The sequence below is a fragment of the Hemiscyllium ocellatum genome, chromosome 4 (assembly GCF_020745735.1).
Source record: "Hemiscyllium ocellatum isolate sHemOce1 chromosome 4, sHemOce1.pat.X.cur, whole genome shotgun sequence".
Lineage (NCBI taxonomy): Eukaryota > Metazoa > Chordata > Chondrichthyes > Orectolobiformes > Hemiscylliidae > Hemiscyllium > Hemiscyllium ocellatum.
Window position 1 is genome coordinate 80,430,950 of NC_083404.1, and position 22,963 is coordinate 80,453,912.

At 39.1% G+C, this 22,963-nt stretch overlaps 1 protein-coding gene across 2 annotated transcripts in view; it reads right to left on the reverse strand.

Annotated features, from left to right (window-relative positions):
- The window catches only part of LOC132815428 (chloride channel protein C-like), a 126,781-nt gene that overhangs the window by 19,274 nt on the left and 84,544 nt on the right, over nt 1–22,963 (reverse strand). For both annotated transcript variants that reach the window (XM_060824353.1, XM_060824352.1), the window contains 2 exons: nt 9,147–9,326; nt 2,858–2,951 (listed from right to left, as the gene is read on the reverse strand). In XM_060824353.1, coding sequence (XP_060680336.1) covers nt 2,858–2,951; nt 9,147–9,326 — 274 coding nt within the window. The remainder of the gene's footprint in view (nt 1–2,857; nt 2,952–9,146; nt 9,327–22,963) is intronic.

Consider the following 22,963-nt stretch of genomic DNA (forward strand, 5'->3'; position numbering starts at 1 on the left):
TCCCCTACCATAACCAGCCTATTATTCTTACAGATAGCTGAAATCTCCTTACAAGTTTGTTTCTCAATTTCCCTCTATTGGGGAGGTCTATAATACAATCCCTAAGGTGATTATCCCTTTCTTATTTCTCAGTTCCACCCAAATAACTTCCCTGGATGTATTTCTGGGAATATCCTCCCTCAGCACAGCTGTTATGCTATCCCTTATCAAAAATGCTACTACCACTCCTCTCTTGCCTCCCTTTCTATCCTTCCTGCTGCATTTGTATCCTGGAACATTAAGCTGCCAGTCCTGCCCATCCCTGAGCCATGTTTCTGTAATTGCTATGATATCCCAGTCCCATGTTCCTAACCAACCCTTAATTCATCTGCCTTCCCTGTTAAGCCCCTTGCATTGAAATAAATGCAGTTTAATTTATTAGTCCTACCTTGTCACTGCCTGCCCTGACTGTTTGACTCACTTCTGTTCTCAACTGTACCAGTCTCAGATTGATCTCTTTCCTCACTATCTCCCTGGGTCCCACCTCCTCATCTTACTAGTTTAAATCCTCCCAAGCAGTTCTAGGCAAATTTCCCTGACAGTATATTAGTCCCCTTCCAATTTAGGTGCAATCCATCCTTCTTGTACAGGTCACTTCTACCCCAAAATAGATTCCAATGATCCAAAAATGTGAATCCTTCTCCCATATACCAGTTCCTCAGCCGTGCATTCATTTGCTCTATCCTCCTATTCCTGCCCTCACTAGCTCGTAGCACTAAGAGTAATCCAGATATTAGTACCGTTGAAGACCTCCTTTTTAAATTGTTGCCTAACTCTCTGTAATCTCCCTTCAGGATCTCAACATTTTCCCTTCCTATATCGTTGGTGCCAATGTGGACAATGACCTCTTGCTGCCCCCCCTCCCCCGTGAGAACATTCTGCACCCTCTCTGAGACATCCTTGATCCTGGCACCAGGGAAACAACACGCCATTCTGCTTTTCCTCTGCTGGCTACAGAAACATCTGTCTGTACCTCTAACTACAGAATCTGCTAACACAATTGATCTCTTGGAAGCCGACGTACCCTCATTGCATTAGAGCCAGTCTCAATACCAGAAACTTGGCTGTTCGTGCTACGTTCCCCTGAGAATTCATCACCCCCTACATTTTCCAAAACAGCATACGTGTTTGAAATGGGTATATCCACAAAAGGCTCCTGCCCTAGCTGCCTACCTCTCTTACCCTTCCTGGAGTTAACCCATCTATGTGACTGTATCTGAGACATTCCCCCCCTTCCTATAACTGCCACCCATCACATACTGTTGCTGTTGCAAATTCCTCATCGCTTCTAACTGTCTCTGCAACCGACCCATTCAATCTGATAAGATTCGCATCCAACAGCATTTATTGCAGATATAATCTGCAGTAACCCTTAAACTGTCTTTAAACTCCCACATCTGACAAGAAGTACATATCACTACAAAGGCCATTTTTGCTCCTTCACAATCTACAGACCCAGAAAATAACACCGTCTTATTCCTCTACACAATAATGCACCAGGTTAAATTTATAGTTATGGCTTATATTTTAAGTTTAATCAAGAGACTTATCTCCAAAAACATATAATCAAGAAAGAACCCACTGTACTCACTACTGCAGCCTTTCTATTGGACAGACTTAAAACAACAATTAACTTATCTGATTCTGTGTTGTGAACTTTGCCCAAACAGGTTCTTCCAAAATCAGTTGTGAATTTCACTGTTTGTTAATTTTCCCAGGTACACTCCAATGTCCAGCGATACATGAATTCAAAAACAGTAAAGGCAGTAATTGTGCAGGTTCTCTCTCTCTCTTGCACTGTCCTCATCATGTGCTTCCTTTGTCTGTTCTTCTCCCTTTTAAAACTGCCGTTGTTTTGACTTTTTCCCCCAAGTTCCAAAACAATAAAACAGCATATAAAACAGTAATTCTAACCGTTTGGTCAGGGTACAGTGAATGTGCACTGTAAGCCACAGGTCAATGCAATTGCTCAGCTATTTAAGAAAATAGTTTTATTTATTGATCCAGTAATTTATCCTCTAACATACAAATTCAATTGCTATTGAAAACATACTTACTTTTAACAGACTGAAACATTTCAAAACAGTAGCCCAGAACTTGCTATTAGCAGACCCCTTCAGGCCGACTGTGGATTTGCAACTATGTGTTCTCCTCAATTCACATTATCTTCCATATTGACAGTATTATATGTCACTTAAGGCATGTAGTACTCTTATTTACTTTGTCAGCACGATGTAATTTAAAAGACAAATGTAATAGATTGCAATTTCTCTTTTCCTATTGTCTTTCTGAAAATAATATTGTAGCTGAGATCATTTATAAGCTGGCTTGTTGAGATTCAAATAGAAGCTGGATTTCTCATTTAAAAAGCTCATGACAATTCTCAGTTCTCGCAAAGTATTGAGCTTGTTAGAGTGCAAAGACAGAAAGCTACTTCCACAGATGCATGGTAAAACCTAAGGAGTACAGTCAGTATCTATTGTTATGCCACCTAGCACATCGATAAAAATTGTTAAAGATTGTGGTGGTGGTATTTCGCTCACATCACTGTAGGCCCTCCAAGATTCCAAATTTTCCAAATTAATCCTACAGGATGACCTGGATCCAATCCAATCACATTCCTGAAATTTGGACGTAACACTTAGGCTGCATGATTTCCTACTACTTGATGCCTGCAACAAGTGGTACATTGGTCATCTAGATATAAATATGACCCTGGAGTTACAATTAAGGCATCAAATAGATGAGTTGATTAGACAAATAGGCACTGGAAACAATGAGTGTTATTACTTTGTCAAATCACTTCAGGTTATCTTACCTCATTGTAGCTCATCTGAGAATGTTGTTTGCAGCTGTCATCATTTTGTATTTCAAATAGCATTTCATTTTCCAAGATTTGATAAAGTTCTAACCTATTCACAAAATGAGTAAAAACGTGGCTGAAAATTCAACACCGGCAACTTACTTAAACAAATAGCAAATGCTTGAGCCATTAACATTTGTAAAGTGAAAAGATGGGTAAATGAATCTGGAGTAGACATTTATCAGAATTTCTTTGTTTATCATTCACATCAAATTGAATGGATGCTCCCGTTAGAGAATGGAAAATTTATTTGCAATGAGTATGAGCACCAAGCACCCCATATCAGGTGTTGTACAAGTTAATTAAAAAATTGACCTAGGATGGAGTGCAAGCAATTGTTGGGTAAGAAAGTCCAAATTTTAATTTTAAATAAATCTAATAAAGTTTACAATTGATGCTAAAATGAAATCTACAATTTGAGTTATGTAGTTGCCAACCTGACACAAAGCTTTTTTTTAAACTTTCTAGTGAAAGAGCACTTTAATTAAGAACCAGATGGAACTGGATCCTCATTGAATGAATCAGATCAGAATTTTGTGTTAGGAGCTCATAAAACTAGCAGACTTAGTGCCACTTGAGTGCAACTTACATAGAATGTCAGAGTTAAGTGATTCAGCGACTTTAGTGGAAGAATGGAAAGAGGTGATCTATTGCTTTTGCTTAAACATTTTCCAATCTCTGGGGAATGATTTTTGCTCTTCTGCAGCAGAAGAAGTTAGCTACTTGCTGAGCATCTGGTAAGTGATGGAGGTTTATTCTATTCTTAAGGTTCAATGTAGTATAGTAACTAGTGAAAATGCTAATAAAATAAAGAAAAAACACAACTAAATATATAGTTGCATACAATAAAGAAATAATTCCTTTGAACATACTAAGAATGGCACAACTGGCAAAATACTGTGAAAAGCTTTGTTTATGAAGAGTACAGGCAGCACATAGTAAGCAAGGATGTACAGATCAGAGACTTAGAGGCATACAGGTTACATTGCACAGGGCATGCACTAGCCAAGATCATCTTTATTTAAGGCTAGAAGTCCATTCATCAATCTAATAACGGCTGGGAAAAAGCTGTACCTGAAGGAGCCATTGACACCAGTACTAGAAATGTAGTATGTATACCGATGGGATAGTCTCCATCCGAACTATGCTGGAATCAGTGTTGCTTGCCAATTAAATTGCTGAAGGAAGTAGAAAGGATCTTAGACTAAACAGTGGGGTCGAGGGATCAAATTTGGGAAGGTGTGGTAAATCAAAGAGTAGAATCGAGGGCTTAGAGAAATGTATCAATATGGAAAATGACAAACTGACCATGATAGGAAGATATAGAGTATACAAATCTAAGAGTCAACCAACAGTTACAACGAGAATTTGCAAAAAAAGGAAAAGGATAAAACTAAATGTTGTATATCAGAATGCATATAGTATTCAAACGAAACAACACGAGTGCAAACAGAAATGAATAAATATGATCTAGTAGCCATTAGAGACATATGGCTGTATGATGGAATAGATCGGGACCTGAATCTTGAAGCTTGAAGGTGCATGACAGGAAAGTAGGAAAAGGCAACGGGATGTCTCTATTTGTTACTGATGGTATTCTGATTTCCAAAATTCAGGAAAACAAAATGTGGAAACAATTTGGCTAGAAATGAGAAATATAAAGAAGTCACTTTTGGGAGTGGTGCGCAAGGCTCCTAAAAGTAACCACAGCGTAGCTAGAGTAAAAGGAAGAAATAATGAGCCCTTGTTAGAAATACATGGTGAGAATTATGGGACATTGTAATCTACATATAAACTAGAAATTTCAAATGGGCAAAGGGAGCCTGAATGAAGGGTAAATTAAATGTTTTCAGAAGAAATTCTTAGAACAGCCTGTTCTGAAGCAAATCAGGAAGCATGTTATGCTAGGTCCAGTATTGTACAATGGGATGGCATTAGTTAACGATCTGTAAGTGAAGGTGTCCCTAGGCACCATAATATGATTGAATTCAGCTTGCGGGAAATGAGAGTGGTTCTGAAATTTAAATAACAGTAATTATGATGACATGAAAACAGAGCTAGCTAAAGAGAATTGACAAATAATGTTGAAGAATAGGATAGGCCAATGAAGTTTCAGAGGCAGACAGTTAGGGGATATTTCAGAAGATACAGAATAGATACATGCCAATAGGCAAGAAAATTTCCAATGAATATATTCATCTATGGTTAACTAAAACGTTAAAAGGTAGCATAAAGATTTTTAAAAGCTTATAATTCAGCAAAGATTGTTGGAACATCAAAAGAGATTGGATACAATGAAACAAAAGCAGTGATGAATGACAAAAAAATTAATATAGATGGAAAAATCATAGAGTGAGAGAAAGCTAGTCAGAAGTTTAAAAAGAGATAGCAGAAGTTTCCATAAATATTTAGAGAAAAAGAATAGTTAACAAAGGAAACATTGGTGTGACTCTACAGAACTAATAATGGGAACTAAGGAAACAGCAAATAAATTGAACAAGTAGTTCACATCAGTCTTCACTATAGTGGATTTCAATAACATTCCAGAAGCAATAAATCATGAAATGGAAGGAAGGGAGGAACTTAAGAAAATCACACAGTAAAATGGTTCTGAGTAAATTATTAGACTGACAAGTGCTCAGGTCCTAATATACTTTTTTCTAGGGTTTTAAAATAAATGGCTAGTGAAATAGTTGATGCAGAGAAAGCAGGAAAATGCAGTCCAATTAGCTTCACATCTATCACAGGAAAATGATAGAAGCTATAATGAAAGAAGTTATATCAGGGCATTTGGATTAGTTCACAGTAAACAGGCAATTGGATTTTTTAAAAGGGAAATTATTTTTGAAAATCTGTTGGAGTTATTTGAGGAGGTAACATGTGTTTTAAATAAAAGTGATTCAAATGGATGTATTGTACTTAGATTTCCATTGGGCATTTGATAAGGGGCCATTGCAAAGTTTATCGCAGAAAATAAAAGTCCGTGGTGAAGGTGTAGCATACTGACATGGATAGAAGAGTGACCAGCTAACATGAAGCAGAGACCAAGCGTAAATGGGTCACCTTCAGGTTGGCAAAATGGTTTTGATATCTTAACAGCTTAAATATATATAAATGACAAAGATAAAGGGATGGAAAGTATAATTGGTGAATTTGCTGACAACAGCACAATGACAACAGCACAGCATAAGTTGTGAAGAGGAAACAAGGACGTTACATAAAAGTCAACAAGTTAAGGTTAATTTTAAGACAGTGAGAAAGCGAAGGTTGGAAAATGGAGGATAATGTGGGAAACATGAAGTTGTCCCTTTGGGAGGAAGAATAAAGAGAGTTATATTATTTAAATGGTGAGAGATCGTCAAGTTCTGAGATGCCAGCAGATCTAGGTTTCCTCTACATAGCTCATATAAAGTTATTGTGCAGGTACAAAAAATAATTCAGAAAGCTTATAGGATATTATCATTTATCAGGAGGAGAGTTGAATAGTGGAGTTATGCTTCAATTAGGACACAAGTGAGACCACATCTGATGTATTGTGCACAGTATTAAACAGCCATACTTACAAACAAAAACACATTGCAGAAGGATTATTAGACCCATACCTGGAAAGGGGAAGTTGTCTTTTGAGGAAAGATTGGAAAGGCTAAGCTTTTAGACCCTGGAGTTTAAGAGAGGAGGAGGCAACTTGATTGAATGTACAAGATCCCGAGAGATCTTGACAGGATAAATATGGAGAGGATATTGTCACTTATGGGAGAGTCTAGAACAAGGGGTCACTGTTTAAAAATCAGGAATCACCCATTTGAAACTGAGATGAGGCAAAAAGCTTCTCTTCAAAGATCATTCTTGGATCATTTGAGTCTTTGAAGCTCTCTTCCTAGAAAAGTGATAGAAGCAGAGAATATTTCTGGAAAAGAGGTAGATAATTGTAGAGCAAGAAGGTGAAAGGTTATCAGGGATGGCTAGAATGTGGATTTAAGTTTGCAATCAGTTCAGTGATGACATTGCTGAACAGTAGACCGGTCTTGATGGGTTGAATCTCCTGCTGATAATTTGAATGTTCTTTTGTAACCCACCTTTGCATGCTTCAACAATAGGAACCTCAATACAATAAGCCGGATACCCAAAGATGATAGCTGCTAAGATGACAAAACAGAAGCAATAGAAACAAATGATATAACTCAGTGAACCTGTTCTTCTATTCAACAAGTTCCTGGTGAAAATTTATTTTTTTCCATTTTTTTTAATTAACACTATCCCTTTTTTAATTATTACCTTATTGTCAAGAAACCTTGTTGGCCTTAAGATCACTGCTGTCCCAATGCTTGGAGCTCCCTCCATCTCTGTTGCTCCATGTTCTCCTCACTGAGTCCCTCAACCTTGGCAGGTAAGACCACCATGAGAAAGGGTCTCTCCCTCTTTTGCTCTCTCCTTCCATAAACTCTTCCTCAACTTTCCTTTACTTGATTACTTGGAACAAGTGCCCCGCTATCATTTGAAACCTTTAAATAGTTAAATAGTGCCCACTTAAAGGCTTCAACTTCACACTGTTGATATTAACACAACAATGAACAGGGGACTGTCTATACAATGAGTATGGCAAGCTAACATGTTGAGGTTGCTTGTGGTCTCCTGAGGAAATCCTTCGTTCCAAAGCATTCAACGCATGAATGAGGAACCTAGCATCAGAACAGGGGCTCTATGATAGTCATACCCCTGCACTTGTGACAACTCCACTACTGCCCTCTCCATAGTGCTCCCAACCACACACAACCTCTTCCACAATATTCATCTCTGGCCTCAGTCATGACATGATCCTGGGCCTTAGTGGATAGCATTTTGGTAGCAGCCACAGATGCCCCGGCACCGATACTGAATAGTGGAGTTGCCAGCCTCTGATTGCTTACAGCTCTTAGTGAGTGGGATTTGCCATCCTTTTGGCCATGATTCAATAAAAAGCCTTTGGTAGCCTGTTCATGACTTGATTGTTTCATAGTTTGGCAGGCTTCGTCCGAGAAAACTATATAGGTCTCTCACCAGCACTCCAACCATCAGCAAAGGTACCACCATCTCCATATATTTCAATATTTCAATAAAAGGGAAGTAAAACCTTCAGAAGAGACTAATGGCCCATCTATCTCAACATTAAAGATCCCATGGCATTACTTGAACAGCAGAGGTTCTTTTGGTATCCTGAATTGTGCTTTACTTTCACTAAATAGCACCATTCATCTTAGCAAGGAATTGTTTGTACAGAACCATTTCTTTATTCCCTAATGAACAACAATCAAAATGCATCAAAACAAAAAAAAAGAATTTATTGTGGAAGTAATTTGAGACATTCCAATGGCATGCCAAGGTGTTATATTAATATGAGCATTTTTTTCTCCCAAGGGAAGAACTTCAAATTGTCCTCAAGATCACCTGATGTCATTCACAGATGTGTGTAAGTTAGTTATTCACTTAGAGTCTCAGTTAAAATTGTTAAGTAGCAAGAAGAAATCACAGAATGAACAGTAAAATTAAGGAAGCATTTCAAGAAAAGCATAGAAATGTTTTCAGGTTGAGAGTCAGGCCAAATGACTAATGATTATCTACTGTTAACTTCACCAATTCTAATATCAACTGCACACCAAGTATGACAACACAACCAAATAATTTAAAATGGATTTGAGTTTCAAACACAGCTGTCAGACTTTGAGATGAATGACACATAGTGCATCTTAACTTTTTTATTTCTGTTTTTACTTCCTTTGTTGGATTCTCTTAGACCATTCTTCTCCAGCTGGCAATGTAGCAACTCCAGGAATATATATTTTGACATTTTCAAACAAACAACATTGAATGTCTTGGCCAACAGTAACGTACTTTCTTAGATCAGCATAAGCAGAAAATGATTCCCATTTGTCCTTATGCCCACTGAAATTCCTTTTATGCAAAACGTTGAGGGAAAATTGACCAGCTCCTTGTACATATTAGTGAGAACTCAGAAGGTACTGGCTCAATTAATTAAATTTGAATAGTGTTTGTTTCCAAACAATATGATTTGAATTTAGATTTCCTCATGCACCATTTTAAAACTGTCTGTTCCAACAGTTTTGACACAATGGCTACTACCACCAGTTGCTCAGTGATTTCTTCTTGTTCAAAGATGTAAAATTATTCAGGTCTGTACAATTCATTAATTTTCATTCATATTACTAAGTAACAAACGCACTGGGATTTGTACACACAAATTGCTCACCTGGTGATGCTTCCTATGAAGACTTCCTCATGGAATGGTTCCATCTGATAAATCACAGGGAATCCACCATGTTTTGTCTCCAAGAGAAGTGCAGCCAAGGAAGAGACCTTTTCCCTCAGATGGAGGACCTTTACTTGGCGTTCCATGACATCTTTCACTGTAAATAATTCTAAATTCAGACTGTGGGAATGAAGGACAACATTAGGTATGATTAAGCAATCCTATAGCCATGAAAGATGTTTCTCATGTGGTTATTTTTTGTATAAAAGAAACCTTAAATGATTTGAATAATTTAATACAATCTTGAGTCCAGCCTTTAATAGGAACATTTATATTCGTTCAACTTATTCGGTTAAAAACAACTTTGTAAGATCTGTGCTTTCTCCATTGCTAAGTCAATGTCTACTAGATTGGTTTTCAGGTTATCCATGTGCATATCACAAGACGTGAACTGTAAATTATAATTTGAAAATATAACAATTAAGCTTGATAACACTTGCCTACTGTTAACTGAACAATGTCACATGACGGGAGTAAACAATTCCATTTTCTTGTACTTATTATGGGTTTTGACAGATTGTTCTCGACCAGAGATCTGAAGATTATTGAAACCCCCTCAGTGAAAATAATTGAGACCAAAAGCAAGGCAGAAGCAAAGAGAGTGGAGCAGTGCATGTGAAGGAAATAGCTGTATGAACAAGAGCTGCTTAGAGCAGAAGAATGGCTGCAATAACTCAGAGATCTACAGCAGCCATCATTGCCTTGGAGTTCCTGCTTCAGAATTTTAGCTCATGACTGCACTTGGGGTTCTGACTTCCACCTTGGGACCCCTTGTTAAAGTGAGGAGTGATAGCCACTCTCCATTTCTGAGCATAATGATGGCAAAAAAGATAATTGATAGTGGTTTATTGAAAAGGAGAATATTAGACACTTTCATTGATTAAGAGATTATAACTTGCTACTTGTTTTTAAACAATGTCTGCACTAGTTGGAAAAATAAGGTTACCCAATATGTTTCACTAAAGTTAATATGTAAGGAGACTCAATTTTTCTGTGGAGACAACTAAACATGAAATTGTCATCAAAAGTTTTGCATACTAGCATGGACTGCCACAATGTATAATGATTAAGAACCTTTGTCCAAGTTTTCAAAGTATACACATGTTCGGAATGACCAAAAACTTTAATAGGAAGTGCACTATTATTGGAAGATTATGATCCTTATTTTTGCTGATTTTATCACCTGAACTATCTCAAATGTATTTAAGAACAATAACATCTCACTATGATATCTTGATGACTTTGAATTACCATCGGCATTTGTTTCCTGTTCTCTGATTTCCAACAAGCTTGGTTATACACAATTAGTATGTGAAGTTATATTCGGAATAAAGAAACCTAAGATATATATTCAAACATCCTTTTGTTCTGAATACGGATCAAAAGCTTCTAAAATTTATAGTTTCTTAACACTGTTTTAACTTTGCTGCATATTCAAAGACAGACTGTTCATTTGTCAACTTAGCAGTTTGGAATCAAGCATAACCATCCAAAATGATTACCAACATAGATTTTTAAATTATGTTTCTAATTTCAAGTTCCCATGTTGATTCCATTATCAATAAAATGTTTGCTGAGAAGCTGAAGTCACTTCCCACCAGGAGTACTGGCAGAAGTAATTCAACAAAACATGACCCTGCACTATCCCCTGTTATGTGTACAGCTGGCCTGATGATCACATTTGCCAACAGAGCAAACAGATGAATTTTAGATCAAATGTGGATGTTTGTTTTATTCCAACTAAATGCCAAGGCAGTATGATCCAGGAAAGATATGCCATCCATCCTTCCAAAATAAGGATTGTAGAATTGGTTAGAAGGCACGTGATTTTCTTCCCTCGATATCAACAGACAATGTTATTCATAAATATCAAATTTGCCTGATTAATTCACCTATAATTCCTAAACAAACTTTTACAAAACCATGGTAGTATATTCATCTTGGTTTTGGCTGGCTGAAAATGTGGCAATTTTTCCTACTTTAAAATCTCATTTTAAATGCTGAAAGCAGTTCAATGTCAACCACAGGCACATATGATTTTTCTTAGTTTTTGAAATAATAGAGTATGTCATATACTTGGAGAAAGTGAGGACTGCAGATGCTGGAGATCAGAGCTGAAAATGTGTTGCTGGAAAAGCGCAGCAGGTCAGGCAGCATCCAAGGAGCAGGAGAATCGACATTTCAAGCATGAGCCCTTCTTCAGGGTTTCATGAAGATGGGCTCATGCCCAAAATGTCAATTCTCCTGCTCCTTGGATGCTGCCTGACCTGCTGCGCTTTTCCAGCAACACATTTTCAACTATGTCATATACTTCTCTACTTGGATGGTATCAACAATAAAGAAAATTGAAAGGACTTTACATTCAAAATGTCTCTTAAAAGGGTGATGAGGATTCACTAGACCTCATTCCCAAGCCCAATTTCACACCTGCTGAGTTAGTCAATGGATGGAAGTTACGCGCCCATTTTCACCATTTCAAATCTAACTTGGAAACATTAGTGTTGAGAAAGTTTTTTTTATAATTTTGGAACATGTCTGGATTTCCGTAGTAATATAAAGTGAAAGAACAATGGTGAACACAAAAGACTAAGAGGAGACAGTTTCAGGGCTACAATTGCATTTTTGTTTTAAATTTCATTATTTTTAACCCCAACATTTAACATAAATTCAAAGGTTTCATGGATCGGTGGATGTCTGAATAATAGTCAAGAATCCCACTGATTAGAAACTGAACACAAACTTGACTTTCAAAGAATAAATGTTTCAAGATTCCACTTTAGATGTACGTTCTTGTTTGATTAGAATGCAGATTAGAGAATCAGGCAGCAAGGTCAATGAAACTGATTCACAGTTCTGCTGATTTACTGCTATAGAACATAATGAAACATCAGCAGCTTAATGCTAACCTTCTTACCCAGTTGTCCAGTGTGCATTTTCATTGACCATGCTTAAGATCAGAGCCTCAAAAAATTGTTTTGTGCCACAAACTGTCAAACTCACCCCAAATTCTTTTTTTATGTAGGATATTTGAAACAGAGCTCTAGCACATTGGATATTTTGAACGTTTATTCAGACACTCAATGGTGGAAATTTCCCAGTCTCTGAGCATCTTGGAAAATTTTGTTAAATGTTGGGAAAATATCCAAGAATGAAAAAGTGAGATTCTCAACACAGATAAAAAAAAACTGTCCAATATTCAAAGTTTGTGAGAAGATTTGTAGCTCAGGTGCTCGTTGTTGTGGTTCTGTTCACCGAGCTGGGAGTTTTTGGTGCAAACGTTTCGTCCCCTTTCTAGGTGACATCTTCGGTGCTTGGGAGTCTCCTGTGAAGCGCTTCTGTGCTGATTCCTCCGGCATTTATACTAGTTTGAATCTAACGCTTCTGGTTGTCAGTTGCTGTCCGCTGCAGTGGCCGGTATATAGGGTCTAGGTCGATGTGTCTGTTGATAGAATTTGTGGATGAGTGCCATGCCTCTAGGAATTCCCTGGCTGTTCTCTGTTTGGCTTGCCCTATAATAGTGGTGTTGTCCCAATCGAATTCGTGTTGTTTGTCATCTGAGTGTATGGCTACTAGGGATAGCTGGTCGTGTCGTTTCCTGGCTAGTTGGTGTTCATGGATGCGGGTTGTTAGCTGTTATGAGTAACGGCACACAAACCAACAGCCACTCTCAGACAACAACTCACCAGAACAAAGGACCTGATACCCAGCATGAGCAAAACCAACGTAGTGTACAAAATCCCATGCAAGGACTGCACAAAACACTACATCGGACAAACAGGAAGACAGCTAACAACCCGCATCGACCTAGACCCTATATACCGGCCACTGCAGCGGACAGCAACTGACAACTGGAAGCGGCAGATTCAAACCAGTATAAATGCTGGAGGAATCAGCACAGAAGCACTTCACAGGAGGCTCACAAGCACTGAAGATGCCACCTAGAAAGGGGACGAAACGTTTGCAACAAAAACTCCCAGCTCGGCAAACAGAACCACAACAACTGTCCAATGGTCCACTTAAGATTCTCACCTTGCCTTAGATTTATGGTCATGATCAGTGAGGATCATCATAATGTACCTTCTCTGAATTGCCTCCCATTAAACAATATCCTTTCTTAAATATGGAGACAACTGCCCACAGTCCTCCAGGCATGGTCTCACCAATACCTTGTATAGTTGCAGTAAGATTTACCTACTCTTATCCTCTAATCATCTTGAAATAAGGGACAATATTCCATTAGCTTTCCTGCTTACCTGCTGCAACTGTGTGTTAGCTTTTTGTGTTTCATGCACAAATACCATAAGTCCCTTTGTGTTGCAGCTTTTCTCCGTTCAATATTACTTGGTTCTTTTGCTCAGCCTTCCAAAATTAACAACGTCACATTTCCCCACAAGATGTGCCATTTGCCAACCTTTTGCCCATTTACTTAACCTATCAATATCTTTCTGTAAAATGTTTGTATCTCTTTTGCAAATTGCCTTTCCACCTGTTTTTGTATCATCTGCAAAATGGTGAATCTTATTGGGAGACTTAGAGTGTGAGGTTGGAAAGAACAATTGGTGGCTCTGACCCTTGGGGAGCGCAGAATGCCATTTCTTGTACCACTGCTGTCCAATCCACTGGATTGTGAATGCTGTCCTCACCTAGGTACTACTTCAGACTAGACCAGTAGTATTTGAAATGGCACACAACCAGGGTGTAAATATGGTAGCCATCACATGAATTCTTTAAGGTGCCAACACCAGCAGCACTTACACCACTACTGAATGTAAGATTCCACAAGACTAACCTTTTTAGGGTGGATGCAAGAATTGATGAGGTGAACAGTGGAGAATTGAGTGAGAAAATTCATCAGGGCTCATTTTGAGAGATGCACTATGACACTCCTCAATATTAACATTGCCAAATCTTGGGAAAATTCAGCCCCTTAATTGAGATTGCATAACTCTTTAAACTAAATGGAAAAAATGGTACATGGCCTGATTGATAGACATGAGCTGTGGTGGGGAGATGTGGCAGAATCATATGAGAAGTGATCAAGGTCTTTGTCAACGTTGGGAACACCTCAGTGCATTTTTTAACTAAGTTCATGGCTTTGAGCTGAGATTCCCTCGAGACAGTGGAGTGCTACCTACTAATGGAGATTATTAATGACCTTACTGATCACACATTTTGTCTCATTGATATGCAGTTTTCTGTGGTACCACCTGCCATGTGGTAAATTGGATGCTGAGAATTCCTAACACAGAAGTCAGAGGTGTATGGCAACTTCATTTTGCCACCTGTTCTAAAGGGTCTCCATGTTGGATATCTAGCACCAACATATCAAAGCTGATCCATAGCTGCTGGCTACTGAGTTTTGAGAAGATTCACAGCTCAGGTTGAGGTTCTGGATGTAAGTTTGCTCACTGAGCTGGAAGGTTGATTTTCAGATTTTTCTTCACCATATTAGGTAACATCACCAGTGAGCCTCCTGTGAAGCACTGGTGCTATGGCCCGCTTTTTATTTATCCGTTTAGGGTTCCTTGGGTCGGTGATGTCAGTTCCTGTTTTTTTTCCTGGTGGTGGTAAACTAAATTCAAGTCAATGTGTTTGTTAATAGAGTTCTGGTTGGCGTGCCATGCTTCTAGGAATTCTCGTGCATGTTTTTGTTTGTCTTGTCCTAGGATGGATACGTTGTCCCAGTCAAAGTGCTCTTTGATTAAATTAGATTACTTACAGTGTGGAAACAGGCCCTTCGGCCCAACAAGTCCACACCGACCCGCAACCCACCCATACCCCTACATTTACTCCTTACCTAACACTACGGGCAATTAAGCATGGCCAATTCACCTGACCCGCACATCTTTGGACTGTGGGAGGAAACCGGAGCACCCGGAGGAAACCCACGCAGACATGGGGAGAATGTGCAAACTCCACACAGTCAGTCACCAGAGTCGGGAATTGAACCCGGGTCTCAGGCGCTGTGAGGCAGCAGTGCTAACCACTGTGCCACCGTGCCGCCCACAAAGTGGTATCCTTCCTCACCTGTAAACACTACATTAGACAAACCGGCAGAAAAACTAGCCACCAGTTTGCATAAACATCAACTAGCTACAAAAAGACATGACCCACTATCACCAGCATTCTTACATACAGATAAGGAAGGACACCACTTTGACTGGGCCAACACATCCATCTAGGACAAGCCAAACAAAGACACATGAAAGAATTCCTAGAAGCATAGCAAACCAACCAGAATTCTGTCAACAAACACATTGACTTGGATCCCATTTACCACCGCCTGAGAAAAAGAACAGGAAATAACATCACAACCCAAGGAAATCTAAACATTTAAACAAAAAGCAGGCCATACCACCAGTGCTTCACTGGAGGCTCACTGATGACATTACCTAGAAACATCTCAAAACAAACCTCCCAGCTCAGTGAGCAAACTTACATCCAGATACTGACTACATATAACCATCCAAATTGATCCAGTCCACAGACATTGGCAACTGATACATGCCAACATTTAAGAGCCCTCTTGACAAACCGTCAATCCACTTACAGGTCGCTTCTACACTTCAATGCTGCATGTAGGGTTGTACTGAATCATCACTATAATGATACAGCAAGGACATTAAGGACCCACTCACCCACCACAGACTGGACCAGGCTGCATCTCTGGACAGCTCACTTAGTCTATCAACTGTCACTAATTTGGAGGCTCCCTGGAAGCTCACAGCATATCTGCCTTACTTTGTCTTTTTGCACCTTACCTCTCAGCTGATGAAACCATACTTAAAGTAATGCTGTAACCCCATGCCATTTAACACAGAGACCCCCAGGAAATGTGTCATGGCAGCAGTGTCAAGTAGGATAGCCTTCTCTCAGAGAGTCCCTGCACAGGAAGCCATGGGTAGCCCTCATATCCAGTCCAGGGGTATGGACAAAGTCAGTCAGCTGCTCAGGGCAGTCAGAGTCAGGGCAGCGGCTCTGAACAGTCTTTACAAGAGTGAGAATCCAAATGTCAAACATTGCACTACCCATCTTGACTGTTTCTATCTGTTATGGGTTATTTTCCTCCTGGAATGAGAGAAGGGCAGGCAATAAGGGAGATGAAAGTGGGAGGCACAGCTGATACTTTTGGAGCAGGAGGGAGGTTTTCCAAGCAAGTTAGGAGAGTTATAGAGATGTACAGCACAGAAACAGACTCTTCAGTCCAAATTGTCTCTGCTGACCAAATATCCTAAATTAATCTAGTCCCAATTGCCTGCATTTGGTCCATATCCCTCTAAACCCTTCTTATTCATATATCCATCTAGAAAATGCCTATTAAATGTTGCAGTTGTACCAGCCTCCACTACTTCCTCTGGCAGTTCATTCCACACACTCACCACCCTCTGCATGAAAAATTTGCCCCTTAGATCCCTTTTAAATCTTTCCCCTCTCACCTATGCCTGCTAGTTTTGGAATCCCCTATCTTGGGAAAAAAAAGATCTTGGCTAGTCACCCTTTCCATGCCCCTCATGGTTTTATAGACATCATTCAGGTACAACACATTACCTGGTCCTACATCTCTATTTTAATCACTTAGCACTCAATTTGATTTTATAAAATTTTGTACTGGTCTTTTAGTTTGTAACGTGTAAATATTTTCCCTATTTACTTTTAATCTGAAAGTAAAGTAACCTATTGTCAAATTAATAGCATCATCAGTCGTGGAGAGTGTCGTGCTGGAAAAGCACAGCAGGTCAGACAGCATCATCTGCAGTCCTCACTTTCTCCAAGTAGTATCATCAACCAATGAATTTGTGTTTTACATGTGAAGTCACTCTTTGTGTTGGGCCCTGATCCTGGGCTTCAAATTATCCTATTAAAAAACCTTACAAACTATGAGCCAAAAAAAAGTAAAAAGCACTTCTTCCCCTCTTCACCAATTTCCCATGCTGCCTCCAAATTCCCAAAACTATATACTCACTCAGGCTATCTCTCACTTTGGCTATGATCTCTCCATCTTGTTCGTACAGAGCTTACTGATGGTGCACTTTCAACAGGCCCTCTTTTAAAAGCCATCCAAAAGCTCGTACTTTCAAATAAACCTGTTGGACTATAGCCTGGTGTTGTGTGATTTTTAACTCTTTTAAAGGACGCGGTACCCAGCATGAGCAAAACCAATGTAGTGTACAAAATCCCATACAAGGACTGCACAAAACACTACATAGGACAAACAAGATGACAGCTAACGATCAGCATCCATGAACACCAACTAGCCACGAAACGACATGACCAGCGATCTTTAGTAGCCACACACGCAGATGACAAGCAACACGAGTTTGACTGGGACAACACTACTATTATAGGACAAGCCAAACAGAGAACAGCCAGGGAATTACTAGAGGCATGGCACTCATCCACAGATTCAATCAATAAGCACATTGACCTGGACCCAATATACCGACCACTGCAACGGACAGCTGGAACTGACAACCGGAAACAGCAGAGACAAACCACTACAAATGCCGGAGGAAACATCACAGAAGTGCTTCAAAGGAGGCTCCCAAGCACTGAGGATGTCACCTAGATAGGGGACGAAATGTCTGCAACACAAATTCCCAGTTCGGCGAACAGAACCACAACAACGAGCACCCGAGCTACAAATCTTCTCACAAACTTTGAACTCTTTTAAAAGGTTATTGACCTGCTTCCTACAATGCTGTACCTTCTTCTAGGTAGCTAACGCAGCACTGACCCAGGTGGCAAACCTGCACCTAGTCTTGTCTGGTACTGTGGCCTCAACTGCTTGTCTTAGGGAAGCAGTCGCCCTGCCTCTGCTCTACCCTGTCCATTGGGACACCCCAATCTTAATGCCAGCAAACTGGGGTGCCAATTTTCCCTTCCCTGCCATGGTTGGGGCAACTTTCATAAACCATGCAGGGCAGCTGTGGACTGGCAGTGCTGGTCCAGGTGCACAACTCCCTTTCAAAGATAACACTGGTGTGCTAATGATGTTGGTTCATTCTGTGATATTCAAATAGTGGCATGGTGCCACATGGTAGGCAAGGGTAGAATGGGACTAGAATCAGATGAAAAGAGCACCATAGGAAGGACTAGATAGTTAATGAGGCATGTTTGATAACCTGCAGCAAGAAAATTCACTGAGCTTCTTGAAGAGAAATCTTTGATGAAATTGACACTTAGCCTGAAACTGTAAGACTTGGCCCAATAATTTTGCACATTCAGTATTGCATTAACCTTATCCTTTTTTTTAAACAACAATGGATACTGCTCTTCTTACCCTGTGAAATCTAGTGTTCAGAACAATTTCCTCTTACTAAAAACATGCACGGTTCTGAATTGTTCCATTGTTGATTCGCACTAATAACAATATAGGCATTCAGGAAGAAATACTGAGTGAACCTTGTTTATCTCTTGTCTGGACTGAAAGCAATTCACATGTTAAATTAGCCTTACCATGTACAGTACTGATTTAATATAATCACGGGTGGACCACTGAGTTGTGAATAAATAAGTCTGGCTATAACTTTGGTTACAGTGTTGTTTTCCTATAGTGATAAATCACAAACATACTGCTTTTAAATTGTTTTTACATTTTACATTGTTGGCTTTGGTTATGGAAGGTATTTGACAGTTTCCACACTGGTTTTGTCCAACTCTGTAGCAATAGAAATTAGTTTTCATCCTGATTATTTATGGATCACTGAGAACATTTTGTAATGTCAGTCTTTTGGGTGTACTTATGTTTTTAACAATTTTTGCTCTAATTAATTTAGGCATTTGAGATAACTTTTAATATTCAGCATATCATTAGGTGTTGCCTACAATTCTGTTGTTGGGTTTAGCATTTAACCTGAGTTGTACATTCAACTAATTGGTAGCTTGAGACATTGGCTGGATGTGAGAATGGGATTGCTAAAATGGGATTTTCACACAGTAATTTTATACATGTTAACAGTGAGTGAAAGGTTCTATTAAAGTAACAAGATTGCTGTTTGTTCATTTTGTTGATGAACATTAGGGTAAGGACATTTTTCTTCCTATCAGGGACTCAGTAGCAACACCATACACTCCAAATCATTTAGGTACAGTGCAACAAGATTTGGGACAAAACTTTACCTACCATCACTTTGCCCAGTGACACTTCTCAAAATCAAGTCTAAAATATCACCTATTTCTACAGACATTTTTGTCAATTCTGGTGTGGCCGCATCTGGAGTATTGTGTACAGTTTTGGTCGCCATACTATAGGAAGGATGTGGAGGCACTGGAACGGGTGCAGAGGAGGTTTACCAGGATGTTGCCTGGTATGGTAGGAAGATCGTATGAGCAAGGGCTGAGGCATTTGGGGCTGTTTTCATTGGAGAAAAGAAGGTTTAGGGGTGACTTGATAGAGGTGTACAAGATGATTAGGGGTTTAGATAGGGTTGACAATGAGAACTTTTTTCCACGTATGGAGTCAGCTATTACAAAGGGGCATAGGTTTAAATTAAGGGGAGGTAGGTAAAGGACAGATGTTAGGGGTAAATTCTTTACTCAGCGAGTCGCGAGTTCATGGAATGCCCTGCCAGTAGCAGTGGTGGACCCTCCCTCTTTATGGGCATTTAAACGGGCATTGGATAGGCATATGAAGGATAGTGGGCTAGTGTAGGTTAGGTGGGCGTGGGTCGGCGCAACATCAAGGGCCAAAGGGCCAGTACTGTGTTGTATTTTTCTATGTTCTATAAGCTACCTCCTAGTCTCTTGGTGAGATTGTCAATTATTGTCCAATAAGGAATTTTTCATTTTGTAGTGTCAATGCAATTAAAATCTGGATTGAAGCTAATGAAAGTTATTTCACATACTGTAGCTCTTTTAGAAACAGTCAAAAGGAAGTTTCCATTCCATCCATTTGAGCTGCATTTTAATTCAGATCACAGAGTTCAAGGTTTATTGTCCATCCAAACATTCCAGATCTATATCTTTCAAAAGTTTAACTTTAAAACAGAAGCTATTGCCATTTTCTGATTTAAAAAAAATTAGTTTTGTCAATAAAACATAAAAGTTTTGAGCTTTACTGTGGTTGTCACAGCAAGATTAAGTCACCAAACAAATTCAAATCTCCATTACTTGTGATGTGAGTAATCAATTTTCAGAAAACTTATGTTACTGATTAGATTTTCACACTTACTCACTTCCTGTTGACTCAACCTCATCTTCCACACAGCACGAGCACATTGACTCCTGGTGAGCATTCCAATGCTTCATAGCTTCCAGGCCCTCTCCCAACCCCAACTACATGAAGCCAGAATACGGCACCAATTCATTGCCTGGAGCATCTTTCTCAACTCCTGTCAGTGCTTGTCTCTTGCTGTCTCCACATTATTTTTCCAGTGATTTCTGCTTTTCTCCCTGATTACTGCTACTTTCAGAAGTTTCTTATGTTCTTGTGGTCTCTCAGTCACTTTTCCCAGAACTTCAGAATCCATCTTCAACTTCTTGCAACCAACTTTAGAACACGCTTTTAAAGACCTGAAACTAGGTAACAATAGAACACCAAACCACCGGAACATTGGAACTCCGGAATACCAAAACCCCCCCCAACACTGCATTTCTAATGCATGCATTTTTAGAATGATATTTTGTGTTCTGTGATTTCAATTTCCATGCCAGGTCACAGCACTTCCGATCAGCTAAGGATGATGTGGCCCTTTAAATGTTTAAAAGCCTAGTGGGAAAAAAGCACTCTCAACCTCCACCCAGAAACAAGGCACTTTAGTTTCATTAGAAGCTGAAGATTGGTGACCTATAGACTGCTCAATTTTCATAGGGCCAAAGCCACCTAGGCATCTTGTCTGAATCAGGCAGGCAGATAGCCAGTGGTATCTTACTGAGAACCTGCTATTCAAGTGGATCAAATTTCCCTTTGTGGATGTTAGGAAGTGATCTACTATTATGACTAGATCCTGGGCGTGATTCTCCAATTTGTTACAGTTCCAAGTGTGGAGAGATGAACTGAACCTCTTTTTAGTTACTCATGGGCTATGTTGGCTGGTTGCAACAAATGTATCCCTTTGCTAATGAATACCTTTGTCCCAGACTTAACAAGAAATGAATGAGTTTATGCAAAATTAATTAGTAACACAACATACCAACATGCAGATTAGAAATAAAAGGAGAATCCAAAAGGATAGAAGTTAAATAAAATATGCAGATCAGTCTCTGAATTACTCCCAGAGAGCAGGTAGTTGAACTTTCTGGCCTTTGCAATAATGGTTATCAATAACGTTGATATTGGAAATTGAACAGTTCATTTCAAGATTCTTCGTTTTGCAGGTTGTTTGACATTCTGTTGTTCTGATTCCATTCATTTATGACTGAACTCCAGTATTCAGAGTGAAACAGAGCCCTTTTGTTGTCTGCTTTCTTTTTGTCTGGCTTACTAACCAACTGACTTCTAAGACTTGGAATGAGAGAGAGTTACAATACATGGGTGACAAATGGATAATTCACAAGATGTTAACACTCAAATCCAGGCTAGTGAAGAAGTGTATCTTTGCACCCCCCTCCAAACACTACCACCCCCGCCCCCCCCACACCCCCAATCTCACCAGCACAATTCAATCAAGTTGAAACTGGCTTCTTAACCCCTGCTCTTGTGCATTCTTCAAAGAGAAAAAGAAGAAAATATATCTGCAGTTTAGAATATAATCTAAGTGACTAGCTAGCTGTTAAGAAGAAGGTTGTCAGCTCCTCATGAGCTTTGTTGTCACAAAAGATCACAGTCTAGTCTGTTTTGACTTGCTTCTTCCCCCTTTCAAGGACTGTCATTTGAAATTCTCAATTTGTCTTCAGCTGTGACATTCAATGTGTGTCTGTTTCTCCAAATAGCTGCATAATTTGCATCTGCAGCCATTTTTGGCAGAATCAGCCCTCTTTTTAAAAAACTAACTTTTGATTTACAAGTTAAAACTGTTTACTGTACTTGGAGTTCTCATCTGTACTCATAACACTTCCCCAGGCAATGAGTGTAATGACATTCATTCTCACTTCATTATGAAGGATGAAAAAAAATCTAAACTAACACGCACATACACGCACACACACACACACACACACACTCACTGTCTCAGCTTTGGTCGGTGCCATTTTTTAAGTTCTTTTCAGTTGCTTGGAAAGACAAGATTGTTAAACTCAAGAATGTACATTGAACAATATTTCAGGAGTTTTTTTAAGTAGTGTAGTGAGAAAAACATAGATTCATAAAAACAGAACTGAGAATGCATGCTCTTAGACTGTTTCTCATGATGTCCATGATGCTGATGGTCCTCAACATCATAAAATGCAATGTTCAGTGAAAAGGCAGTTCAGGAAAACAACCATTCACTAAGAACTTAAAAGATTTCTACAGATTCTGCCACTTCTGTAGATACAAATCAAAAATTAAACAACTGTGGCCTTATATTTAAAACCTAACACCTTAAAGACGTTTGAAGCCATGACCTTAAAACTGTGTAGCCTTTATTCTCCATTCCCATATCTCTCCTGTTTGTATAAGTATAGTTGTGAGAGTCTTAGATGTCACTTATTATTTTTCTTCAAGGATACTGCGTAATAAAAATCATCTTTTTCTTTATATAATACTTTGTACTTGACTCCTTAATTTTGACCAGAACTGCTTTTGAAACGTCATTGCAAGTTGCTTTTGAGATGAGAAATAAAAACATTAGTTGCAACTGATCCGAGGGTGGTAAAAGAGGAAAACTGAATCACCTGTC